The following is a 25,880-nucleotide window of genomic DNA, read 5'->3' as shown; positions in this document are numbered from 1 at the left end:
TTAGTTTGCACCTATGATTCTTTAAATATCCTTTTGATATTTCCTTGGTGTTGGTAGCAAGGAAACCGTGAGCTCTGCGGAGCACAAGTTGGGAGAGACCAGAAGTTCTTATCCTTTCTTGGGGTCTGTGCTCCCTCTGAGAATCGGAGAAAAGCTCCCCAGAAAAAAACAACCAGAAAGATTTATTTAAGGATCAGAGGAAGTAATCACAGGAGACTCTCCTGCCTGCCTCACAAAACACAACTAGAAATAGACAGGTCTCTGGGAGACATCATGACAATGTGGCAAGTCAGTGCTTTTGCGGCATGAGAGCGGCATTCTGTGGGTGCGTGATAAGAGAGCGTTAAATGATCTGCATTTGGACAAACCCAGAAAGGTGCATTTGCGCTTCAGAAGGTGCAGATCTGGGAAAACTGCAAAAGGAGGTTAAAAAAAAAAATAGAAAAAGAAGAACCATGCCTTTTTAAATGTGGCTCAGAAATCGCTAACAATACTAATAAAAATGACTGTCTTTGCCCCTTCCGTCTAACGTGTCCTTTTACTTTGGTACCTTCTGCTCAGAAAAGGGAGGGAGTTGGTGAAACAGTGATAGAAAAGGACCAAAATGCAATCTAGGTTATACTCAGAACAAATTTAATGTGACTTAGGAAAAGGCCAAGGAGGAGGGCATTTCATTAGACAATCGACCTGAAAATCAGATCTAACCTAAGTCACTGGTGGGGCGTGTTCCTTTCTATTTATAGCCAAGGACGGTAGCCATCTGATGACTGATTCTGGGAGTGCAGAAAATTCATGTGGACAAAACAAGACTGCTGAGGACCTGGGAAGGATGGTCCATCCATCATGGGATGAAGCTAACCTTGTTTTCATTTGCTGGAAATGTGTAGAAATCGTTTAACTCTTCCCAGATCAGGAACAAAAAAGCCAGAACCATAGTTTCAATTAGGATGAACGGGGCACCTATGCCTCTGTCTGCCTTTGAATTTTTGCAGAACCTGTATATATTTGGTGAGGGGTGGTTTCAAATGTTTTCTGAATCAAAGGACTGCTTTTACTTGACAGGACGCTTCAGACAGCTTTGATCTTGAAGTTTAGGATAAATTAGGATGGGTTTGAAACCCATCTAACAGAAAATGATGGAGCCGTGCGTATCAACTATGTAAGCATCAAACATCCTGAGGTTCCTACTTAGTCAATAATTCCGTGGTTATTTTAGACCAAGCTTCTATAATTACATCTTCATTATGCTTGGCAGACAGTGCTATTTCCAACACAGGAAGCAACGGCCTTGCCTTTGTTGTTGTCCTTCTAGGTAGCAGTTGAAGCCAAATGGACAGAAAGCCCAAGACAACATGAAGTTGTTCTACAAGTTATTTTGGAGAAATTGACTTACCATACCACTCATCAACCCATGCAAAAGCCTGTCTATGTCCAATCAGCAGAATGTCTCGGACCACCTACAAAGTAAAAGAAGGAGATTGAAATAATAGCATCGTTGATGAAAACTATTTGGAAGGCAAGTTGTTAACAATTCTGGGAATCTTTGCGATTACAGAGTTCTTAATCCCTCCGTCTGTAGGTGATGACAATTACAGGCTGCCCATAGGTCCTATAGTGCTCACACACCTCCAGCCCTTTCCCATGGTGTACATATACTTGCAGTATATTCATCTCCTTGTCTTATTTGAGAGTAGGGCTGGGTGTGTGTACAAACTAATGACAAATACTTGACAGTCACACAGCAGTGATACAGATAAATCTCTAGGTTAATTACCTTGAAGTTTTTCTCTCCATCTAACTAAAACAGCATCTACTTTTCATCTGTGGGAGGGTGTGTGTCTCACTGGTTGGTGCCAGGAGGTCATAAATGTTGGAAATCTAGAACACTTTTCTAGGCAGCAAGTCACTTTTTTTTTTTTTGGAGACAGAGTCGCTCTGTCACCAAGCTGGAGTGCAGTGGCGCGATCTCGGCTCACAGCAACCTTCACCTCCAGGATTCAAGCAATTCTCCTGCCTCGGCCTCACGAGTAGCTGGAACTACAGGCACATGACACCGTGCCTGGCTAATTTTTATATTTTTAGTAGAGATGGGGTTTCACCATGTTTGCCAGGATAGTCTCGATCTCTTGACCTCGTGATATGCCCGCCTCAAACTCCCAAAGTGCTGGGATCACAGGTGTTAGCCACCACACCTGGCCGACAGCAAGTCACTTCTAAGCAAACAGCACTTAACATTCCCTCTTTTCTGATGACATATCCTAAAAAGTGAACAGCACCTAATATTCTCTCTTTTCTGATGACATATCCTAAATATTGATTCTTCTTTTTTTTTTTTTTTGAGACAGAGTCTTGCTCTGTCCCCCAGACTGAAGTGCAGTGGTGCAATCTCAACTCACTGTAACCTCTGCCTCTTGTGGTTAAGTGATTCTTGTGCCTTAGCCTCCTGAGTAGCTGGGACTACAGGTGCACGCCACCATGCCTGGCTAATTTTTGTATTTTTATTACGGACAGGGTTTCGCCATGTTGTCCAGGCTGGTCTCAAACTCCTGGCCTCAAGCAATTCACCTGCTTTGGCCTTCCAAAGTGCTGGGATTACAGGTGTGAGCCACCTCACCCAGCCTGATTCATTTTTTTAATTGTATATTTTAAAATAACTTAGAGTGTAATTGGATTGTTTGTAACACAAAGGATAAATGCTGGAGGGGATGGATACCCCATTCTTCACATTGCGCTTATTTCACATTACAGGCCTTATGAAAACATCTCATATACCCCCTATTTCTTTACACCTACTATGTACCCACAAAAATTATTTAAAAAATAAATATTGATTCAGTTTTTCTTTTTATCTTTTTTTTTTTTTTTTTGAGATGGAGTCTTGCTCTGTCCCCAGGCTGGAGTGCAGTGGTGCGATCTCGGCTCACTGCAACCTCCGCCTCCCTGGTTCAAGTGATTCTCCTGCCTCAGCCTCCTGAGTAGCTGGGATTACAGGTGCCTGCCACCATGCCTGGCTAATTTTTGTATTTTTTTAGTAGAGACGGTGTTTCACCATGTTCGTCAGGCTGGTCTCAAACTCCTGATCTTGTGACCCGCCTGCCTCGGCCTCCCAAAGTGCTGGGATTACAGGCATGAGCCACCACTCCCGGCCTCAATTTTTAAACAAACATAGATGAAGGTGTAAGATACAAGATAAATAAATATCATTTTAGGTTTGACTTTCATGTAATAGGAGGGAAAAAAGGCAGTTTATTTTAACTATCATTGAAAGGATGAAAAAAGAGACCTGAACTAGAATAGAACATAATGGGAATGATAAGCTTGACTGGACACAAAAGGGATGAAATTGTTACTTATGGTGACACATAATGGCAATAGAAGGCTAAGGAAAATAGTATATACCATTTGTGTGTGTGTGCGTGTGTGTGTGTGTGTGTGTGTGTGAATACTGTTCATGTGTTTTTATTTCATGTTATTCTTTTCCATCCTGGGTAAATATGTCTTTTTACATTTCTTGGATACTCACAGTCTCCCTCCAACATTCCTTTCTTCCTGCCAAACAAATCCAGTGATTGTCAAAAACCTCTCGTGGAAGGTTCAAGCATGTTTCAATAAATGAAGGATTTTAATTCGGTGAATTTGCAGAAACAAGGAAAGCATTTATAATGAAGTGTTTATGACTCCAGGCCTCTGGATATCTAGTGAGGCTTTTCTGACTTGAAAGTAGGAAACACATAATGAATACAAGAAACAACACGCAGCTATACACACTTGAGTGCTGAGTGTCTCAAATTCATGGAAATCAAAAGAACAGCATCGAGGCATCAGTAAATGTACCCTATTACACGAAGCACAACACAGCTGTCGGCTGGAAACAAGAATTCAATAATGTGCTAATGGCTCACTTTCGAACATTTTTTTCCCCTTAATTGTGAATAGATTCTTAAAAAAACAAAGGTGTTCAGAGAAAGGCATCCCTGGCACCTTCAACCCATGCAAATGCTAGCCTCAGATACTCATTAGCGACTCACATGCCAGAGCAGGTGTGTTTCTGAGCGTCAATAACACTTCATTATATTTGGAAAGGGCAAAGCATAAATCTTACAGGTATTTTCAAGAAACAGATTCTTAAAACTAGCTTGAGTCAGCTGTGAGAAAAGAAACACAGTGGACCCTGGAGCAATCTAAATATGGCCTTTTAAATTATTATTATTATCATTACTATTATTATTTTTTGGAGACAGAGTCTTGCTCTGTCACCCAGGCTGTAGTGCGGTGGTATGACCTAGGCTCACTGCAGCCTCTGCTTCCTGGGTTCAAGTGATTCTCCTGCCTCGGCCTCCCGAGTAGCTGGGACTACAGGGTGCATCACCACGCCCAGCTAATTTTTGCATTTTTAGTAGAGATGGGATTTCACCATGTTGGCCAGACTGGTCTCGAACTCCTGACCTCAAGTGATCCGCCAGCCTTGGCCTCTCAAAGTGGTGGGATTACAGGTGTGAACTGCGCCCAGCTTTATTTTTATTTTGTATTATTCTCTTTTTAACTGACAACTCTGGCTTCGATAAATGTGCTTTGTGAGTGGAAATAAAACACACTATGAAGCTGGGCGTGGTGGCTCACGACTGTAAACCCAGTACTTTGGGAGGCCAAGGCGGGCAAATCACTTGAGGTTAGGAGTTCGAGACCAGCCTGGCTAACACAGTGAAACCCCGTCTCTACTAATAATACAAAAATTAGCCGGGTGTGGTGGCACGCACCTGCGCCTTAGCTACTCAGGAGGCTCAGGCACAAGAATTGCTCGAATCTGGGAGGCGGAAGTTGCAGTGAGCCGAGATCATGTCACTGCACTCCAGCCTGGGCAACAGATTGAGACTCCATCTCAAAAAAACAAAACAAAATAAAAAAACACTATGATAGTGGCCCTAGAAAGAGGAGGTCTTTTTACCTTAAAAAGCCACACACAAAAAGGGATGCTGTGGGAAACCAAGGAAGATACTGTCTTACATAGACACAGAGCTGAGGCTGGAAAACATGTACTTTCAGAGCTGCAATTGCTTTCCTGTGCGATAACCAGGACACAGGAGGAAAACAGGAGATCCTGGAGCTTGATTTCTATGTTTCACATTTCATTCTGGCTCCTGGCTGGCTGGCTGGGTTCTGGAGCACGGGAGAGGAGCGGCATGCTTCTCTGTTCAAGAAAACACCCAGGGCTCTCATGTTTGTGCCAGAGTCCGCCATTTACCATGAGCCTGAGTTATGAGGGTTCAAGAGACTGGCAGTCTAGTTCTTGGACCTAAGTTCCAGAACTAAACTTTTTATTGTTAACTGGACCCCAATCTCAATAGACAAATCCATCTAAGTAATGAAAAGCTGAGTGCATTAAGGTTAAATTCCAGTGACTCCAAAATAATTTTGGAAAGCTACTCTTTATCAGTTTTTAAGCGGAAAAATAAACAGATAACCAGCCTATCTGGAATGTAGAGACAATTTGAGTAGTATTTATTCTTATGAAAATGAGAGCAGCTACAAAGGGCAATGCTCAACATTGCATTTCCCATTTTTTTCTCCCATGAGGGACAAAGTCATGTTAGAAACCCTGAGAAAATATGGATCATCACCAAGTGGGATTCTGCTACAAAATGAACATGCTGGCCGGGCGCGGTGGCTCACGCCTGTAATCCCAGCACTTTGGGAGGCCGAGGCGGGCAGATCACGAGGTCAAGAGATCGAGACCATGCCGGCCAACGTGGTGAAACTCTGTCTCTGCTAAAAATACGAAAATTATCTGGGCATGGTGGCATGCGCACCTGTAGTCCCAGCTACTCGGGAGGCTGAGGCAGGGGAATTGCTTGAACCCGGGAGGCATAGGTTGCAGTGAGCTGAGATCGTGCCACTGCACTCCAGCCTGGTGACAGAGTGAGACTCTGTCTCAAAACAACAACAGCAACAACAACAACAACAAAAACCAAAATGAACATGCTTAGTCAAAGTAGGTATACAATTGAAATCTGCATCCTGAGGCTGTTAACAATTCTTTGGTAACAGAATTATTATTATTATTTCCTTTTTTTTTTTTAAGATGGAGTCTTGCTCTACTGCCCAGGATGGAGTGCAGTAGCACAATTTCAGCTCACTGCAACCTCTGCCTCCTGGGTTCAAGCAATTCTCCTGCCTCAGCCTCCTGAGTAGCTGGGATTACAAGCACGTGCCATTACACCTGGCTACTTTTTTTGTATTTTTAGTAGAGACAGGGTTTGGCCAGGTTGGCCAGGCTGGTCTCGAACTCCTGACCTCAAGTGATCCACCTGCCTCAGCCTCCCCAAGGGCTGGTATTACAGGCATGAGCCAACGCACCTGGCCACTTTGGTAACAGAATTATTAAAGGAGCAGAAATGCTGGGGTATACTGTCTAATGGGACTATTGGGGTTTCTTGTTCTATCTCTGGGCATCTTCCACTTTAGGTGCCTACATTTGCAGATCTTTTGGGTGGCAATTAACCTTAGGGGTTGTGCTCACAGATAAGCCCTTTGGCTGTTTCCCACGTGCCTCTGTCTGGGAGTAGATGAGCTCAATGCCAAAGTGGGAAGTGTATTTCCCAAATACACTTGCCTAACAGACACGGAGGTCACAGAATGAGAGATGAAGTGTAAAACATCTATTACTGGAAGAAAATTGAACCCATGCATAAAATGCATTTTCATCCAAAAAGTGTTTTTCATTTTTTTATTTTTTATTTTTTGAGACAGAGCTTCTCTCTTATCACCCAGGCTGGAGTGCAATGGTGTGATCTCGGTTCACTGCAATCACTGCCTCCCGGATTCAAGCAATTCTCCTGCCTCAGCCTCCTGAGTAGCTGGGTTACAGGCACCCACCACCACGCCCAGCTAATGTTTTTGTATTTTTAGTAGAGATGGGGTTTCACCATGTTGGCCAGGCTGGTCTTGAACTCTTGGCCTCAAGGGATCCACCCGTCTCGACCTCCCAAAGTGCTAGGATTACAGGCGTGGGCCACCCCGACTGGCCCAAAAAGTGTTTTTGAGATGCGGTGACCTGATGTTGGTGCAGTATTTGTGCACCTGCCGTGTATCATGTACTTTAACTTGGCAATATAGACAGTTACCTTTTCCATAGCCCAGGAACTGCTGCTGGGCCACTTACCTTGTGTACAAACTGTTCCACTCTGGTCTGAAGCCCCCAGACCTCAAACTTCACAGTCACCAGCTTGTAGGAGCACATGATGGGCTGATGATTATCTCTCCAGCCTTCCCTCAACTGTCCCCGTCCTGTCTTCTCTGACTTGAAGTGCTTAGGATCCTCAAAAAAAAAAAAATCAAAGAAATTTGATATATTAAAAGTTTGATGATCGATATTAAATGTCGGGAATAAGTATGAAATAACATAGAAACAGGGCTGGGTGTGGTGGCTCACGCCTGTAATCCCAGCACTTTGAGGGGCCGAGGCGGGCAGATCACCTGAGGTCGGGAGTTCGAGACCAGCCTGACCAACATGGAGAAACCCTGTCTCTACTATAAATACAAAATTAGCTGGGCGTGGTGGTAATCCCACCTACTGCCTGTAATCCCAGCTACTTGGGAGGCTGAGGCAGGAGAATTGCTTGAACCCGGGAGGCGGAGGTTGCGGTGAGCCGAGATCGCGCCATTGCACTCCAACCTGGGTAACAAGAGTGAAACTCCATCTCAAAAACAAACAAGCAAACAAACATAGAGACAGAAAGTAGATTAGTAGTTGACAAGGATTGAGGAAAGGAAGGGATGTAGAGTGATTATGAATGGATATAACATTTCCTCTTGGAGTGATGAAAACGTTCTGGTATTAGACAGTGGTGATAGTTGCACAACCTTCTGAATCTGCTAAAAACCACTGAATTGCACATTTATTTAAAAGGAGGAATTATATTGTGTCTCAATTTTTTCTTTTCTTTTCTTTTCTTTTTTTTTGAGATGGAGTCTCACTCTGTTGCCCAGGCTGGAGTGCAGTGGCGCGATCTCAGCTCACTGCAAGCTCCGCCTTCTAGGTTCACATCATTCTTCTGCCTCAGTCTCCCCTGGGACTACAGGTGCCCACCACCATGCCAACTAATTTTTTGTATTTTTAGTAGAGACGGGGTTTCACTCTGTTAGCCAGGATAGTCTTGATCTCCTGACCTCGTGATCTGCCCACCTCGACCTCCCAAAATGCTGGAATTACAGGCGTGAGCCACCGCACCTGGCCTCAATTTTTTCTTTTCTTTTTTTGTAGAGATGGGTCTCACTATATTGCCCAGGCTGGTCTCCAACTTCTCACCTCAAGTGATCCTCCCTTCTTGGCTGCCCAAAGTACTGGGATTACAGGCGTGAATCACCATACCTGGCCTCACAACAGCTTTAAATACAGTAGACAAAAACCGGGAACAGTCCAAATGTTCATCAGCAAGAAACCAAACAGATAAATTGTGGTCTAGGTGTACAACGGAATACTAGACAGCAACGAAAAAGAACAAACGGCTGATGCATGCAAAAACATGTACAACTCTCACTGATACTATGTTAAGCAAAAGCAGTCAAATGCAATAGCATATACACTGTATGATTCAAATTGAAATTCAAGAACAAGCAAAACTTTATGTATGGTGATAAAAGTTAAATGAGCAGTAATCTCTTTGACGGTTGGGGTTTGGTGCAAAGGGACATGAAGGAAACTTCTGGGATGATTATATGTTGATCTGGATGTAACGTGTACACATTCACTGAGTTTTACACTTAAGATTTGTATTATACTTCAATTATAAGAAAGAAAAACAGGTAAAAGGGTTTTTGGTTGTTGCTGTTTTTGAGATGGAGTCTTGCTCTGTCACCCAGGCTGGAGGGCAGTGGCTTGATCTTGGCTCACCCCAACCTCTGCCTCCCGGGTTCAAGGGATTCTCCTGCCTCAGCCTCCTAGGTAGCTGGGATTACAGGCGTCTGCCACCACACCCAGCTAATTTTTGTATTTTTAGTAGAGACCAGGTTTTGCCATGTTGGCCTGGCTGGTAAACCTGGCAGTCAGGGGGTCCTGTGTAGAGAAGTAGATAGGATGAGACACAAAACCACATTGGCTGGGACAGCCCCAGCCCTTTTAATGCAGACCAGACTGTGTCTCAGGGGTGGGCTTGGGAGGTAAAAGCAGGCTGCTTCCAAATAAAGACAGGTTTATTCCCTCAGGTCTGGCTGTGGCTCTGCCAAGGCTATCTGGCACTGGCCTCTAAAGAGGGCTTTCAGGCTGCCCTTGACTTCCCTTACAGATCTGCCTCCTCTGGCAGGACCTTTTTGCTACGGTGACCACTTCCACAACTGTAGCTCCTCTAAAAAACACAGTGCACTCCCAGGGCCAACTTCCGTGCCAGGCTGACGCCAGGCCTTCATTTCAAAGTAGAGGGTGAATGCTTGCCCTCCTGCCTCTTCTCAATCTCTCCATCCACCATTCCCCACTCTGCTGCCACAGCGGCCTCCCAGATGTAAACTCCCCTCCTCAAAATCTGTCCACGGCACCATGAGTGTAGCATAAAAGTAATATGCCCTGGCAGGAAGGAAGTACAAGGTCTTTTATGTTATTACTTATTTTTCTGGCATCTTTTCCAGACCAGCCTCCCAATGCCACACCTCTCTTGTAAGCCTTAAGAAGCTCCCGCTGGCCGCATTCTCCAAAGCCCCAGGAGTCTGGAACCTCCTAGATAGGCACTGGTCCCCCTTCCTGAAGTTCCTTCTCCCCCACCAACTCCCACACTCTGACTGATTCTCCTTTCCTTGCTTCAAGACTTAAGTTAGGGGCCGGGTGCAATGGCTCATGCCTTTAATCCCAACACTTTGTGAGGCCAAGGCAGGAGGATTGCTTGAGGCCAGAAGTTCAAGGCCAGGCTGGCCAACACAGCAAGACCCCAGCTGTATTTAAAAAAAAAAAAGAGAGAGAAAAACACTTGGTCAGGCATGGTGGCTGAGGCCTGTAATCCCAGCACTTTGGGAGGCCAAGGTAGGTGGATCATTTGAGGTCAGGAGTTTGAGACCAGCCTGGGCAACATGGTGAAAGCCTGTCTCTACTAAAAATAAAAAAAAAATTAGCTGGGCATGGTGATGTACGCCTGTAATCCCAGGTACCAGGGAGGCTGAGGCAAGAGAAGCACTAGAATCCAGAAAACGGAGGTTGCAGTGAGCTGAGATTGTGCCCCTGCACTCCAGCCTGGGCGACAGAGAGAGACTCTGTCTCAAAAAACAAAAAAAAAATAAAAAATAAAAACTTCATCCCCCAAGGACCCTTTCCTGGGTGGCTCAGAATGAGGGCTCCTCCTTTATGCTTCTGAAGCTTCCCCTGTCATGGGTCTGGCAGGTGAGCGCATCACAGATGTCGAATACATGCTTGTTGAGTGAATGCTTGAACCCTATTTGACATATCACACACGTGTGGCTGGGACATCAGAATCTTAACCAACATTTGGTAAATATCTAAGTGAAAAACTAGTTGAAATTCTATGTTCACAATAACAAGCGTTGGAAAAGACAGGGAGAAACTAGCAGTCTCCTACATTGTGACAGAAATATCAATAGTGTGGCCACTTTGAAAAACATTTCAGTAGCTCATCAGAAGATTAAACATAGGGTTACCATGTAACCTAGCAATTTCACTCCCAGATATCTGCCCGAGAGATCTGAAAACACATATCCACACAAAAACGTGTACATGGGCCGGGTGCAGTGGCTTGTGCCTGTAATCCCAGCACTTTGGGAGGCCGAGGCGGGTGGATCACTTGAGTCCAGGAGTTTAAGCCTGGGCAACATGGCAAAACCCCTTCTCTACAAAAAATACAAAAATTAGCCAGGCATGGTGGCATGTACTTATAGTCCCAGCTACTTGAGAGGCTAAGGTGGGAGGATCACTTGAGCCCAGGAAATTGAGGCTGTGTTAAGTTGTAATTATGCCACTGCACTCTAGCCTCAGTGACAGAGTGAGACCCTGTCTCAAAAAATAAACAAAACTCCAAAAAACAAAACATGTACATGGATGTTCTAATTCATAATGGCCAAAAAAAAAAGGAAACAATACAAATTTCCTTGAACTGATGGATACACAATATGTGGTATGTCCATACAATGAAATATTATTCTGGCATAAAAATAAATGAAGGCTTCTTTTTTTTTTTTTTTTTTTTTTTTGAGACAGAGTCTCGCTGTGTCTCCCAGGCTGGAGTGCAGTGGCGTGATCTCGGCTCACTGCAAGCTCCGCCTCCCGGGTTCATGCCATTCTCCCGCCTCAGCCTCCCAAGTAGCTGAGACTACAGGCGCCCGCCACCACGCCCGGCTAGTTTTTTGTATTTTTAGTAGAGACGGGGTTTCACCATGTTAGCCAGGATAGTCTCGATCTCCTGACCTCGTGATCCACCCGCCTCGGCCTCCCAAAGTGCTGGGATTACAGGCTTGAGCCACCGCGCCCGGCCTCTTTTTTTCTTTTTTTGAGATGGAGTCTCACCCTGTCACCCAGGCTGGAGTACAGGGGCATGATCTTGGCCCACTGCAACCTCTGCCTTCTGGGTTCAAGCAATTCTCTTGCCTCAGCCTCCCGAGTAGATGGGACCACAGGCATGCACAACCATGCCCGGCTAATTTTTTGTATTTTAGTAGAGACGGGGTTTCACTAGGTTGGTCAGGTTGGTCTCGAACTCCTGACCTCAAGTGATCTGCCCACCTTGACCTCCCAAAGTGTTCAGATTACAGGCATGAGCCACCATGCCCGGCCATGAAGTCTTCTATTTTATTTATTTGTTTATTTATTTTTGAAACAGGAGTGCTTTATGGTCCGAGTGGAGTGTCTGGGAGGAGTGCCTCCCAGCTCTCGCCTGTGGGCTCACCTGAGCGGGAGTGGAGCTGAGGTCACTGTGCGAAGCACAACCCCCGCTCCAGGAGAGGCCTCGCATGCTGCCTTCAGTCTCTTGCCAGCCTTGCCTAGCGTGGGGCCTGGGCCGCCCTTTAGGGTGGGTCTGCACACCCGTGCTCAGGGCTCCTGGCTGGAAGCAGAGCCATAGGCATGTGGCGGCCCTGGGTGAGCGCAGAGGGCAAGCAGGTGCCGGGGCGGTGCACATCCCGCAGCCAAGCGGTCCCTGCCCAGCCCCGGCCATGAGGTCTTCTTAAAAGAAGATATACAGGTCCCCGACAATCATGAAAAAATGCTTAGCATTACTAATCATCAGAGAAATGCAAATCAAAACCACAATTAGATACCATCTCACACCAGCCAGAATGGCTATCATTAAAAGGTCAAAATACAATAGATGTTAGTGAGGCTGTGGAGAAAACGGAATGCTTATACACTGTAGGTGGGAATGTAAATTAGTCCACACCGTGGAAAGCCATCTGGAGACTTCTCAAAGAACTTAAAACAGAGCTACCCAGCAACTGCATTACTGAGGAACGGGTACAGAATAGATGGTATATCCATTCAGTGAAATATTATTATGCCATAAGAAGAAATGAGGCCAGGCACAGTGTGGCTCATGCCTGTAATCCCAGCACTTTGGGAGGCCGAGGTGGGTGGATCACCTGAGGTCAGGAGTTTGAGACCAGCCTGACCAATATGGTGAAACCTCATCTCTACTAAAAATACAAAAAATTAGCTGGGTGTGGTGGCACGTGCCTGTAGTCTCAGGTACTCGGGAAGGCTGAGGCAGGGGGATTGCTTGAATCCAGGAGGTGGAGGTTGCAGTAAGCCAAGATCACACCACTGCATTCCAGCATGGGCGACAGAGTAAGACTCCATCTCAAAAAAACAAAAAACAAAAAACAACAACAAGAAATGAAGACTTGATTCTAGAAGCTCACTCAGTCTTTGGACCAAATTGAGAGCTAGCTGAAACAGGTCTGGGGTAGAAGCAGCTTTCCATAAGAAACGGCCGTGTCATTTACCATCACCGTGGCAACACTGGGAAGTTACTGCCCCTTTCCATGGCAATGATCTGACAACTTGGAAGTTACCACCCGCATCCTAGAAATTTCTGCATAAACCGCCCCTTAATTTGCATATAATTAAAAGTGGGTATAAAATGAGTGCAGAACTGCCTCTGTGCTGTTATTCTGGGCACACTGCTTGGGGTACAGACCAGCTCTGCAAGGAGCAGCACCTCTGCTGCTACTGCTTCAACTTTAAATGCCACCGGCTCACCCTTGAATTCTTTCCTGGGCAAAGCCAGGAACCTCCTGGGCTAAGCACCCATTTAGGGGCTTGTCTACATCAGATACGCAACATGTGTTATATCCTTACGATGAAATATTACTATGCCATAAGAAGAAATGAAGTCTTCTCAAAGACATACAGGTGGCCAACAAACATATGAAACAGAGCTACCATTCAACCCAGCAACCCCATTATTGGGTATATGCCCAAAGAAAATAAATCATTCGCCGGGCGCGGTGGCTCAAGCCTGTAATCCCAGCACTTTGGGAGGCCGAGGCGGGCGGATCACAAGGTCAGGAGATCGAGACCACAGTGAAACCCCGTCTCTACTAAAAAAAATACAAAAAATTAGCCGGGCGCGGTGGCGGGCGCCTGTAGTCCCAGCTACTCAGGAGGCTGAGGCAGGAGAATGGCGGGAACCCGGGAGGCGGAGCTTGCAGTGAGCCGAGATCGCGCCACTGCACTCTAGCCTGGGCGACAGCGTGAGACTCCATCTCAAAAAAAAAAAAAAAAAAAAAAAAAAAAAAAAAAAAAAAAAAAAAAAAAAGAAAATAAATCATTCTACCAAAAAGACACATGCACTCATATGTTCATCACTGTGCTATTCACAAAAGCAGACACGAAATCAATCTAGGTGCCCATGGAATACTACACAGCCATAAAAAAGAATGAAATCGTGTCCATGGGGTACTATGCCCACTACAGGGTGACACGATCCATACTCCCTACCTCAGCATTACACAATATTCCCATGTAACTAATCTGCACATGTACCCCCTGTATCTAAAAGTTGAAATTAAAAAAAAAAGAAAAAATGAAGTACTGATACATACACCAACACAGATGAACTTCAGAAAACATGACACTAAATAAAAGAAGCCAACCACCAAAGGCCACACTGTATAATTCCATGGATATGAAATGTCCAGAGGAGGCAAATCTATGGAGAACGTAAGCAGATCAGTGGTTGCCTAAAGCTGGGGGAAGGGAACGGTACACGGAATGGCTGCAAACAGGAACAAAGTTTCCTTTTGGGGTGATTAAAATGTTCTAAAATTAGATTAAAATGATGGCTCACAACTAGATAAGTATATGAAAAAGAAGTTGAATTATACACCACTTTCTTTCTTTTCTTTTCTTTTTTTGAGATGGAATTTCACTTTGTCACCCAGGCTGGAGTGCAGTGGCACAATCTCAGCTTAGTGCAACCTCTGCCTCCTGGGTTCAAGCGATTCTCCTGCCTCAGCCTCCCAAGTAGCTGGGATTACAGGCACCCACCACCACACCTGGCTAATTTTTGTATTTTTAATAGAGATGAGATTTCACCATGTTGGCCAGGCTAGTCTTGAACTCCCAACCTCAGGTGATCCACCTGCCTTGGCCTCCCAAAGTGCTGTGATTATAGGCATATGCTACTGCACCCGGCCAAATTGTACGCTTTCAATGGGTGAGTTTTATGGTATGAAATGACATATTATAAACATTTAAAAAATACAAAAGTACAATCTGAAAAATGCTATGTTGCTACCTTGGTGGGTTTTTCAGGGCATGCAGTGGCTCTGGATTTGCTGATGGTCCTACCTAAAGTCATATTATTATTATTATTGTTTTTTTGAGATGGAGTCTCGCTTTGTCACCTAGGCTGGAGTGCAGTGGCGTGATCTTGGCTCACTGCAACCTCCACCTTCCAGGTTCAAGTGATTCTTCTGCCTCGGCCTCCCAAGTAACTGGATTACAGGCATGCGCCACCACGCTGGCTAATTTTTGTATTTTTAGTAGAGACAGGATTTCACCATGTTGGCCAGGCTGGTCTCGAACTCCTGACCTTGTGATCCACTCGCCTCGACCTACCAAAGTGCTGGGATTACAGGCGTGAGCCACCACGGCTGGTCTGAAGTCATATTCTCACAGTCATGATCCTGAGCATGTTTCCTGAGTGTGCTCCATGGGAAGCAGGTACTGCATTGCCTTCCACCTTGACCACATTTCTTTGTCCTGGGTGTTTAGGAGGGGTGTAGTCTGTGTGTGGTCATAGAGCACTTCCCTCCACTCAGAACAGACTCAACCCTACACAGACGATCAGGGTTCTCTGTCCTGGGTGTTTAGAAGGGGTATAGTCTGTGTGTGGTCATAGAGCACTTCCCTCCACTCAGAACAGACTCAACCCTACACAGACGATCAGGGTTCTCTGTCCTGGGTGTTTAGAAGGGGTATAGTCTGTGTGTGGTCATAGAGCACTTCCCTCCACTCAGAACAGACTCAACCCTACACAGACGATCAGGGTTCTCTGTCCTGGGTGTTTAGAAGGGGTATAGTCTGTGTGTGGTCATAGAGCACTTCCCTCCACTCAGAACAGACTCAACCCTACACAGACGATCAGGGTTCCCTGAGCTTCCTTCAGGGTCTTTCCTTCTTTGCCTCTGTTGTAGGAAGACAGTGGGCCTGGGGGTAAGAGGAGAAAGGGACTCAAGTAAGACAAATATTTGATTAATAGGATATTAAGTCTGTTTTGCTGATGGAGTAGAACAATATTGACAAAAGAGATTCTGGGAAGGGGGACAGAAAAGAGAATGAATAATAAGTATCCGAAGGGAGTAAGTGCGTCTGTGAAGGGAGGGGCTGGTGACCTTGAGTGTGGGTGACATTTCTGAATCTTCTCTATTAATTTTGCCATGTTGTGTTTCCATTGCCTAAACCAACCCGGAAACCACCACCAAAATCATATGCATAGGCCTGGAAAGACTATGCTATTTAAGAATGTGATTCGGCCGGGTGTGGTGGCTCACACCTGTGATCCCAGCACTTTGGGAGGCCAGGAGTTCGAGACCAGCCTGGCCAACATAGTACAACCCTCTCTCTACTAAAAATACAAAAAAAAAAAAAAAAAAAGCCGGGCGCTGTGGCTCACGCCTGTAATCCCAGCACTTTGGGAGGCCGAGGCGGGCGGATCACAAGGTCAGGAGATCGAGACCATCCTGGCTAACACAGTGAAACCCCGTCTCTACTAAAAATACAAAAAACTAGCCGGGCGCGGTGGCGGGCGCCTGTAGTCCCAGCTACTCAGGAGGCTGAGGCAGGAGAATGGCGTGAACCCAGGGGGCGGAGCTTGCAGTGAGCCGAGGTCGCGCCACTGCACTCCAGCCTCAGCGACAGGGCGAGACTCCGTCTCAAAAAAAAAAAAAAAAAAAAAAAATTAGCTGGGCGTGGTGGCAGGCGCCTATAGTCCCAGCTACTTGGTAGGCTGAGGGAGGAGAATTGCTTGAACCTGGGAGGCGGATGTTGCAGTGAGCCAAAGATTGCGCCACTGCACTCCAGCCTGGGTGACTGAGCGAGACTCCAGCCTGGGTGACTGAGCGAGACTCCAGCTCAAAAAAAAAAAAAAAAAAGGGAATGAAGCTGGGCGTGGTGGCTCACACCTGTAATCCTAGCACTTTGGGAGGCCAAGGTGAGTGGATTGCTTGAGGCCAGGAGTTTGAGACCAGCCTGGCCAACATGGTAAAACTCCATCTCTACTAAAACTACAAAAATTAGCCAGGTGTGGTGGCGTGTGCCTGTAATCTCAGCTACTCTGGAGGCTGAGGCAGGAGAATCGCTTGAACCCGAGAGGCAGAGGCTGCAGTGAGCTGAGATCACACCACTGCACTCCAGCCTGGGTGACAAAGTGAGTGAGACTCCATCTCAAAGAAAAATAAATAAAATAATAAAATAAAATATGTATGATACATGAAAAAGGCTAACACAAGGCCTGGCCCATAGCACGTGCCCAATTGATATTAGCCATTATTGCATTTCCCAAGGCAGTCAAAGGAGCCTTTAAGTAATGTATCCAATCCTATAGTCCAGGGCAGAGACGACATGCTTTTCCATAGCACCCCAGAACTGCTGGGAAATTTGCTGCTTGAGACCATGGGACTAGTTCCTGCCTGCTCTGTGTTCCTATACCCTATAATGCCATTCAGAGTAAAAAGATAATAATAAAATAATAAAACAGGGCAAGAGGAAACTTTTGGAGGCGATGGATAGATTTATGGCATAGCAGCCAGGTGCAGTGCCTCACGCCTGTAATCCTAGCACTTTGGGAGGCCAAGGCAGGTGGATTGCCTGAGCTCAGGAGTTTAAGACCAGCCTGGAAAACATGGCAAAACCCTGTCTCAACTAAAAATACAAAAAATTAGTTGGGTGTGTTGGTGTGCGCCTGTAGTCCCAGCTACTCGGGAGGCTAAGGCACAAGAATCGCTTGAACCCGCGTGGTGGAGGTTGCAGTAACCTGAGATTGTGCCACTGCACTCCATCCTGGGTGACAGAGCAAGACTCTGTCTCTAAAAAAAACCCAAAATACAAAAAAAGATTTATGGCATAGATTGTGGTGATGGTTTCACAGGTGTATACTTATGTCCAAAATCATCAAGCTGTATGTGTTAAAAAGCTGTGTACAGCTTTTTGTATGTTTAAAAAATACAATAAAAATAATGTTGAATTTGGAAAAAAGAAAAGAAGAAAAAGAGAAGACCAATAAATTGAGAGATTATCTACCATACATCTCCAAAGATAGCCACCATCAATTCCTTCCCCCAATGTGCTGACATGCTGTTCCTGTCACCATTTCCCCACACCTTGAATCTAGACTGGTCTGTTATTTGTTTTGACCAACAGAATGTACCAGAAGAGACATTGTGTCAGTTTAGCCTTTCTTTTTTTCTTTTTTTTTTTTTTTTGAGATAGAGTCTTGCTCTGTTGCCCAGGCTGGAGTGCAGTGGCGTGATCTCGGCTCACTGCAAGCTCCACCTCCTGGGTTCATGCCATTCTCCTGCCTCAGCCTCCTGAGTAGCTGGGACTACAGGCGCCTGCCACCTCGCCTGGCTAATTTTTTGTATTTTTAGTAGAGACGGGATTTCACCATGTTAGCCAGGATGGTCTCGATCTCCTGACCTCGTGATCCACTCACCTCGGCCTCCCAAAGTGCTGAGATTACAGGCGTGAGCCACCGCGCCTGGCCAGTTTAGCCTTTCAAGAGAAGCTGGAAGCCAGAAACCGGAACCCTCCACAATGTAAGAAGACTAGGCTGATTACCTTAGAGCACCATGCTGCAAGGAGGCCCAAGCTAGCCATGTGGTAAGACCACGAGGCAAGATGCTCAACCAGGTCTTAGATGCTCCAGCCATCTCAACTGAGACCACGTTGAGTGAAAGGGCCATCTTAGATATTTCAATCCAAGCTCACACCATGAAGAGCAGATCTGGCCAGCTAAACCCAGTCAAGAGTGCAGAATTGTGAGAAACAATGCACTATCATTGTTTTAAGCCACTAAATTTTGGGGTTGTTGCTCAGCAACAGGTAACAAAACACATCCATCAAGCATATTATAAAACAGGTGCATTAACTGGATTACCAAAGATGAAGAGAATGAATGCTGCTTTGTTCTTTCCCAGAGCACACCAAAAGTTCACACAATCAGCCACAAGCCAGAAAGCTGAAAACAAGGAAATTTATACCTCCTAAGAAGCTCTCATGAGTTAAAATACAGGAGGTGGATTTAAACAGGGAAATTTGGTTTCTTTTGACTTCCTCCCAACAGAGGTAAATGATGGGTATTTACCTCTGATAGTTGCACGTAAACAACTATCTTGAGGCTTAGAAGACATGGCTTCCACCCTGCAGTTGACCAGAATATGGACAGGCAAACCCTTGAGAACCTAAGTAGAGGTCTTCCTGCTTGGGTAAGCAACTGAGTAAGTAAAGGATAGGGCAGGGACAGCAAGTAGAGGAAAGCAGGAGGCCAAGCTCCTGGTAACCCTGAGATGTAGGAGACAAAAAACCCAGCAAACAAAGCAAGGTGGGCAGGCACCAGAGGCAGGGAAATAAAATAAAAACCAGTGATGCAGGATTTTTTTTCTGCTCCTTAGCTCAGCTAGGTCTGAGTTCTTGTCTCATAACCAGGAAGAATTAGGCACACAGACACCAGAGAGTGAGTGGAGTAGAATTTATTACGTGAAAGGCAAGCTCTCAGCAAAGAGAGGATACTGGGGGTGGTTACCTACCCCAAAGTGGAAAAGTCTCTTAATATGGCTGAGCCTGGGGCTTTTATGGGCTAACAATAGGGAGTGTGTGCTGATTGGTTTGTGAGTATGCAAAAAAGATTAAAGTGAAGATACCACTCAAAAGTGGGCATGACAGTGTAGATAACCAATTAGGAAAGAGTAGGCATATTTAAAATAGGTGAAGGATGGGAATCAATCAGAGGAAAGACCAGTTCTCAATCCCGTCTGAGGATTTAACCTGTAGCTTGGCTTTCAGGCTTTAAACTGTCTTTGGCTTGGAAGTGGGGTTTCACTGGGGTCCCACCCCTATCTGCCTAGGCATTTGACTGCCTTCCTGTCACTGTCACCAGGGCCATAATCTGAGCTGCCTTCATGCCCTTCAGGTCCTTGCACAGTGGGTCTGACTGAGCAAGAGAAACCTGGACCAGTTGGCTGTGCCCGACCTTGCCCTCCCTCCCTGATTCATGGACTGCCCTTGGCTTGTTTCTTCAGTCAATGACAGCTGAGTTTGAGATGGTATCTATTCCAGCATCTTCATGTACATTTCAGGTTCATACTCTTGAAGAATAAAACGAGACTTTGCAGTATTAAAAATGGAACACCAGTGGATTGCATTTCCAAAGCAGTTGAGAATTGTCGGGACTGACAGTTCACTTCAGTTCAGAATAAGACTGGAAAAGCATTGCTTGCACAGCAAAAACGATGTGGATGCTTAAATCAATGTGTGGTTCCTGATTGCATGACAAAAGTATATAATTATATTAGGGTATTGTGAAATAAAGTTTTGGAAAAAGGATAGATAGAAATGATAAGTATGCTGTATTTTCATGACTAAGAATATAATTTTTAAGCTGAAAGTGATAATTTGGTTTCACGCCCTCAGTTTTATAGATAAGGACACCAAGGCCTGAGAAAAATAAAATACTTTGCCCGCAAATCACAGGTACTTGGCAATAGGGCTGGGACTAGAATCCCAGCCTATCCCACTTCTAGCTTGATGTTCTTTCCACTACATTTACTTTTAATATTAAACAGAAAAAGGGTGTTTTTGTTATAGCCCAGTGCCAAATAAGCAATTAACGATTGGGCTTTTTATGGCAACATTGTGTCGATATTTTGCAGCCTGGTGTCATATCTACAGCTGTTGATTTCATCTAGTCAATCTCAAACATGGCCTATAATTAAGGATTCACTTTCAAAGAGCTGGAGGGAGGTAAGGGAAAGGACTCCTTTAATCAAAACTCAAGATTAGAAATGAACATCCAGGTAAATGCTTTTGAATGAAGATGAGCCAAAAAAAAAAAAAAAAAAAAAAAAAAAAAAACCAAACCAAACCAAACCAAACCAAACAAACAAACAAAAAAAACGGGGGTAGGGAGGGGAAAGGAATCAAACTATCTGGTCTTATCTGAAATAGTCCAGTCGCTGCAAACTTCTCTTTTCACATTCTACTCCCTCCTCCTCACTGTCCTCCTTAACACCTCCCAAGACCCATTCTTTATGAATTCATTTTCTTTCTCATTTTCTCACTTAGGTTTTGAACATTCAGTATCTAAATTGCCCCCTTCACACATCAGCTGACCTTTCTTAAAACATTTCCAAAAAAAGTATATATATATATATTTGTGTGTGTGTGCGTATATATATATATGTGTGCGTGTGTGTGTGTGTATATATATATATTTTTTTTTCTGATTTGTATTTCTACAGTGTCTGTAGTATTTTGGTCCTGATTCAAACTCTGCTATAGCACTTATTCTTTATAAAAGAACAGAATTATTTTACATTTTAATCTTCCATTTCCAGGTTTCCTCATTTTAAAAGGAGGTTTATAAACCTCAACCTTCATCCCCGATGTTAAAAATCCCCTGGGCCTTTCCATAGGCAGGTTTCAAGGTCTGGCCAATTATAAAACGTCATAAGGCTGGACTTTACTGTGACTGAGATTACGTGTCTTGAAATCCCTGCTGGGTCTCAACTCAGTGCAATCAGAGTGCAAGATGTCTGCCGTGGGTTAAATGGTGACCCTCCCCAAAGATATGTCCAGGTCTTCACCCCTAGTATCTATCTATGAACGTGATCTCATTTGGGAAAGGTCCTTGCAGATGTAATTAAGTTAAGGATCTTGAGATGAGATCATCCTGGATTAAGTGGGAGGGCCCTAAATCCAATGACAAGTGTCCTTATAAGAGACAGAAGAGGAGAAGACACAGAGGAGGAGGTTATGTGAGGCCAGAGGCAGAGGTGGGAGTTAAGAAGCCACAAACCAAGGAACTTTGGGAGCCACTGCAAGCTGGAAGATGAAAGGAAGGATGGTCCACTAGAGTCTCGAAATCTCTCACCTTGATTTCAGACTTCCAGCCTCCAGAACTGTGACAGAAACCTCTGGGGATGAGGCCCAGACAGAAGAGCAAGGTTAGACCCCCCATGCTCTGATCTAACTGGTCCTGGGTGGGGTCTGAACAGGTGGTGATCAGAATGTACAGCCAAGATCCAGCCACTGCTATGAAGTACACATATTGTCTCCAGGCTCTTGATAAGGAACCTGAAGCTCAGAAATGATCAGCAATTCAGCCACAGTCCTCCCAGACTGGGCTCCCATGAACGTTTGGTCTGAATGTTTGTTTCCCCTCCCCCAATTCACATGTTGAAACTTTTTTTTTTTTTTGCAACAGGGTCTTGCTCTTACTTCCCAGGCTGGAGTGCTGTGGTGCCATCACAACTCACTGCAGTCTTGAGTTCCTGGGCTCAAGTGATCCTCTCACCTAGCTGGGATTACAGGCATGCACCACCACGCCCAGGTGATTAAAAAATTCTTTTAATGTTTTGTGGAGATGAGGTCTCATTATGTTGCCCAGGTTGGTCACAAATTTCTGGCCTCAAGCACACCTACTGCCTTGGCCTACCAAAGGGCTGGGATTATAGGTGTGAGCCACCGAACCCAACCCATATGTTGAAACTTAATCACCAATGTGATGGTATTAGGGGGTGGGGATCTTTGGAAGGCAATTAGTGCTCTTATAAAAGAAACTCTGGATAGCTCCTTCACCCTTTCTGCCATGTGAGGACACAGTGAGGGGGGGTGCCATCTATGAACCAAGAAACAAGCCATCTCCAGACACTGAATCTGTCAACTCTTTGATCTCAGACTTGCCGGCCTCTGGAATTGTAAAAAATCAATGTTTGTTGTTTATAAGCCACCCCCAGTCTATGGTATTCTGTTATTGCAGCCCCAATGGCTTAACACATCACCCCTACACCATGTGGACAGGACATTCTGTCTGAAATTCTGGTACAACTGATCAGAGGAGAGCTTCCGTCTCCCCATCTGTAGAATGGTGTTAAGAACTGCTGGCCGGGCGCGGTGGCTCATGCCTGTAATCCCAGCACTTTGGGAGGTGAAGGTGGGCAGATCACGAGATCAGGAGTTCGAGGCCAGCCTGGCCAATATGGCGAAACCCCGTCTCTACTAAAAATACAAAAAAACTAGTTGGGCATGGTGGCGTGCGCCTGTTGTCCCAGCTACTCAGGAGACTGAGGCAGGAGAATCACTTGAACCCAGGAGGTGGAGGTTGCAGTGAGCCAAGATTGCACCACTGCACTCCAGCCTAGGCAATAGAGGGAGACTCCATCTAAAAAATAAATAAATAAATAACTCCCTTGCAGGGTTGTTGCAAAACTTAAATTGGGTAACGTAGGCAAAGTCCCCAGCCCAGCCTGGCACATAGAAGGTGCCTGATGCACGGGAGACATCCCGAAGTGATAAGCACATGATACAAGAATGCCCTGAGAGATACTGTAGTACACTTTGTTCAAATCTTATTAAGCTCCTCCAAAGAAAGGCAGTGGGAATATCCCAGGGGCTGTAGGATTACTATGAGTTTATTGTTATCCTGTAGTCAAATGTAAAGAAAAATGCTGGTCATCTCAAATAAAAAATACGACTGTCCAACAGCACGCAGGTTTCCTCACATGAGTGAAAGCCTGGGTGGGCATTTCCATTTTCTGGAAGCTGTCACATGCCAGTGTCCGTTAAGTATGGTGGTTGGAGGAATTGCGAGAGAAGGGTTCTTGTTTGTGGGATGTTATGACTGGGTTCTGAGTCCAGGGGAAGCGACAGTCTTCCGTGCTCAGAACCAATTTCTTTCCCTCTTTCTCTTATGTTTCAGGGGCAGGAACATTCTGTTCCAAGTGGACGAAAGCAGAGAGCACAGCAGATTGTCCCTGCTGTGGGCTGCTCCCTTAGGCGATTTCACCTGGGGGCCTCTGGAACCTCGTGGTCCCAGCCAAGCAGGGAGCTCTCCTTGAACGGTGCATGTACTGGGCAGCCACCTCCCAATGGCAGGATGGGTGAGCCTCAAAGTCTGGCAGGCTTCATGCATCTTAAAGGTGACATACAAGCTCTCCTTGTGAAGGGCTGAGAGGCATACAGAGGCATATGCTATCCTAGTAATCTTCCAAGCCAGGGCAGGGCTGTCTTCCCCCCTGGTTCAAGTTCAAGTTCAAGAAATCCTACATTAACTCAGGGCTAAACATTACCTGGTTGAAATGGTAATTCATTGGAGCAAAATGAAAATGAGATCTGCAACACCTTGGAGGCTTCAGGAAAAGTTCCAGAATGCAGAGAAAGAAATCTAACGTGTGATATGTGTTTTTCATTCATACCTATTTAGGGTAGAGGGTTAATCCCCCTAGTGTATTCGTTTCCTGCTGTATCAAGTATCACAGAGGACCGAAAAAAAAAAAAAAAAAGTATCACCAACTAGTGGCTTAAACATCAGAAATTTATTGTCTCACAGTTCTGGAGGCTAGAAGCCCCAAATCGAGGTGTCATCAGGGCTGGTCCTTCCGAGGGCTGTGAGGAGGAATCTGTTTCATGCGTCTCCCCTGGGCATTCCCTGGCTTGTAGAAGCATCACTCTGGAGTGAAGTCATCACATTCTCACTGCGTCTTCAGATCGTCTTCCCTCTGTGCTTGTCTGTCTCTGTGTCCAAATTCCCCCCCCCTCTTTTTTTAGACAGAGTCTTGCTGTGTTGCCCAGGCTGGAGTGCAGTGGCGCCACCCAACCTCCACCTCCTGGGTTCAAGCAATGCTCCTGCCTCAGCCTCCCGAGTAGCTGGGACTACAGGTGCCAACCACCACTCCCAGCTAAGTTTTGTATTTTTAGTAGAGATAGAGTTTCACCATGTTGCCCAGGCTGGTCTTGAACTCCTGACCTCAAGAGATCCACCTGCTTTGACCTCCCAGAGTGCTGGGATCACAGGTGTGAGCCACTGCACTCAGCTCCAAATTTCCCCTTTTTATAAGGACACCCATCATACTGGATTAGGGTCCCCCTAATGATCTCACTTCAAGTTGATTAGCTTTGTAAAGACACTATCCCAAATAAGTTCACACTCTGGGGGTTAGGATTTCGACATAGCTTTTTTGGGGGGACACAAACCCATAACATGAGTCAGAGAGGTTTTCACAAGGCAAGTCTTCTGGGTTCCGCGGTCACTCTTCTAGCTCACTCACGTGGTCACGGAGCGTCGAACCCCAGGAGTGGCATTTGGCTCCACTGGGGGACGTGGAACTTCTCTGCAAGCGATGCTCTTGCCTCAAGGGCCCTGCCCAGCTCCTCTCGCCCGGCAGCTGGCTGGTGGGGAACGCGTGGGGCTGCAAGTTCTTCTGGCCAGGGTTTTATAAATTCATCCACAATGAGATCTCTGGCTCCGGATGCTACTGATTCTCTCCAGGCTTGGCAGATGGCAAATTGGACCCTCGTAGTTAAAGCCCATCTGTATCGAGGGGGTTGAGCTGGTGCCAGGGCTGTTTCCCTGTGGCCAGATGGACCTCGGCACATCTTTAGAAGGCGTCCCCTCTATAGGATCAGCCACACCTGCAGGCCTCATCCATCTCACACTGGGACAAGGCAGAGCAAAGGGCTTGTTCGAGCAGCCCATGTAAAACTGCGTCCCCGTTTTGGATAGAATCAGTCTCCCACTTGGAAGGCGCAAGGAGAAGCCCACAGGAGAGCTTGGTCCAGTTGGGGATGAGCTTGCAACTTGGAGGCAATCTTATTAGCTGACGTTCACTGAGATATGAAGTCTCCATGATTAATTACGCTTTCGATTTGAACCACAAAGGGCAATAGCCAACAGGGGCTTGCCCTGTTAATTGAAATGAGAAGTTTTTGACAAATGCCGAATGAAAAAAGGCTAAGCAAGAACTCCAGCCAGGAACTGCTACATTATGTAACTATAACCCTCAGCCCTAAAATAGGGATGGATGAACAACACATATCACATGTCAGAGTTTTTCTCTCCATTCTGGAACTTCTCCTGAAGACTACAAGGTGTTACAGATCTCATTCTCACTCCCCTCCAATGAAAGTAAAGTTTAGCCCTGAATTAATGTAGGATTTCTTGAACTTGAATCTTAAGAGGGATACACATAAAACCAAGGAGCTTTCAAAGCGGCTAGTCCCCAAAGACCACTTATTAAGTGACCTTATCCATATGAAATGCCCAGACCAGGGAAATTTATGGAGACAGAAGGTAGATCAGGGTGATCTACCTTCTGCTGAGGGTTGGGAGACAGGTGAGGGGAGAGGGTAGGGAGATGATAGCTAAAACATATGAGGTTTCCTTGTGGGGTGATGAAAA

General features: G+C 45.6%; 1 protein-coding gene and 1 long non-coding RNA gene across 2 annotated transcripts in view; one reads left to right on the top strand and one right to left on the bottom strand.

Annotated features, from left to right (window-relative positions):
- PITPNC1 (phosphatidylinositol transfer protein cytoplasmic 1) overlaps positions 1 to 25,880 on the bottom strand; it is a 316,307-nt gene that overhangs the window by 18,342 nt on the left and 272,085 nt on the right. The window contains exons 7-8 of the mRNA XM_005584753.5: positions 7,160 to 7,315; positions 1,394 to 1,457 (exon numbers count right to left, since the gene is read on the bottom strand). Coding sequence (XP_005584810.2) covers positions 1,394 to 1,457; positions 7,160 to 7,315 — 220 coding nt within the window. The remainder of the gene's footprint in view (positions 1 to 1,393; positions 1,458 to 7,159; positions 7,316 to 25,880) is intronic.
- On the top strand, positions 21,423 to 22,060 carry LOC135967851 (uncharacterized). Its single transcript, XR_010582158.2, has 2 exons — positions 21,423 to 21,648; positions 21,909 to 22,060. It is a non-coding gene; the product is annotated as an uncharacterized lncRNA (long non-coding RNA).

The sequence above is a fragment of the Macaca fascicularis genome, chromosome 16, assembly GCF_037993035.2.
Source record: "Macaca fascicularis isolate 582-1 chromosome 16, T2T-MFA8v1.1".
Classification (NCBI taxonomy): Eukaryota; Metazoa; Chordata; class Mammalia; order Primates; family Cercopithecidae; genus Macaca; species Macaca fascicularis.
Note: the sequence above shows the minus strand (reverse complement) of the source record. Positions and strands in the feature narration are given on the sequence as shown.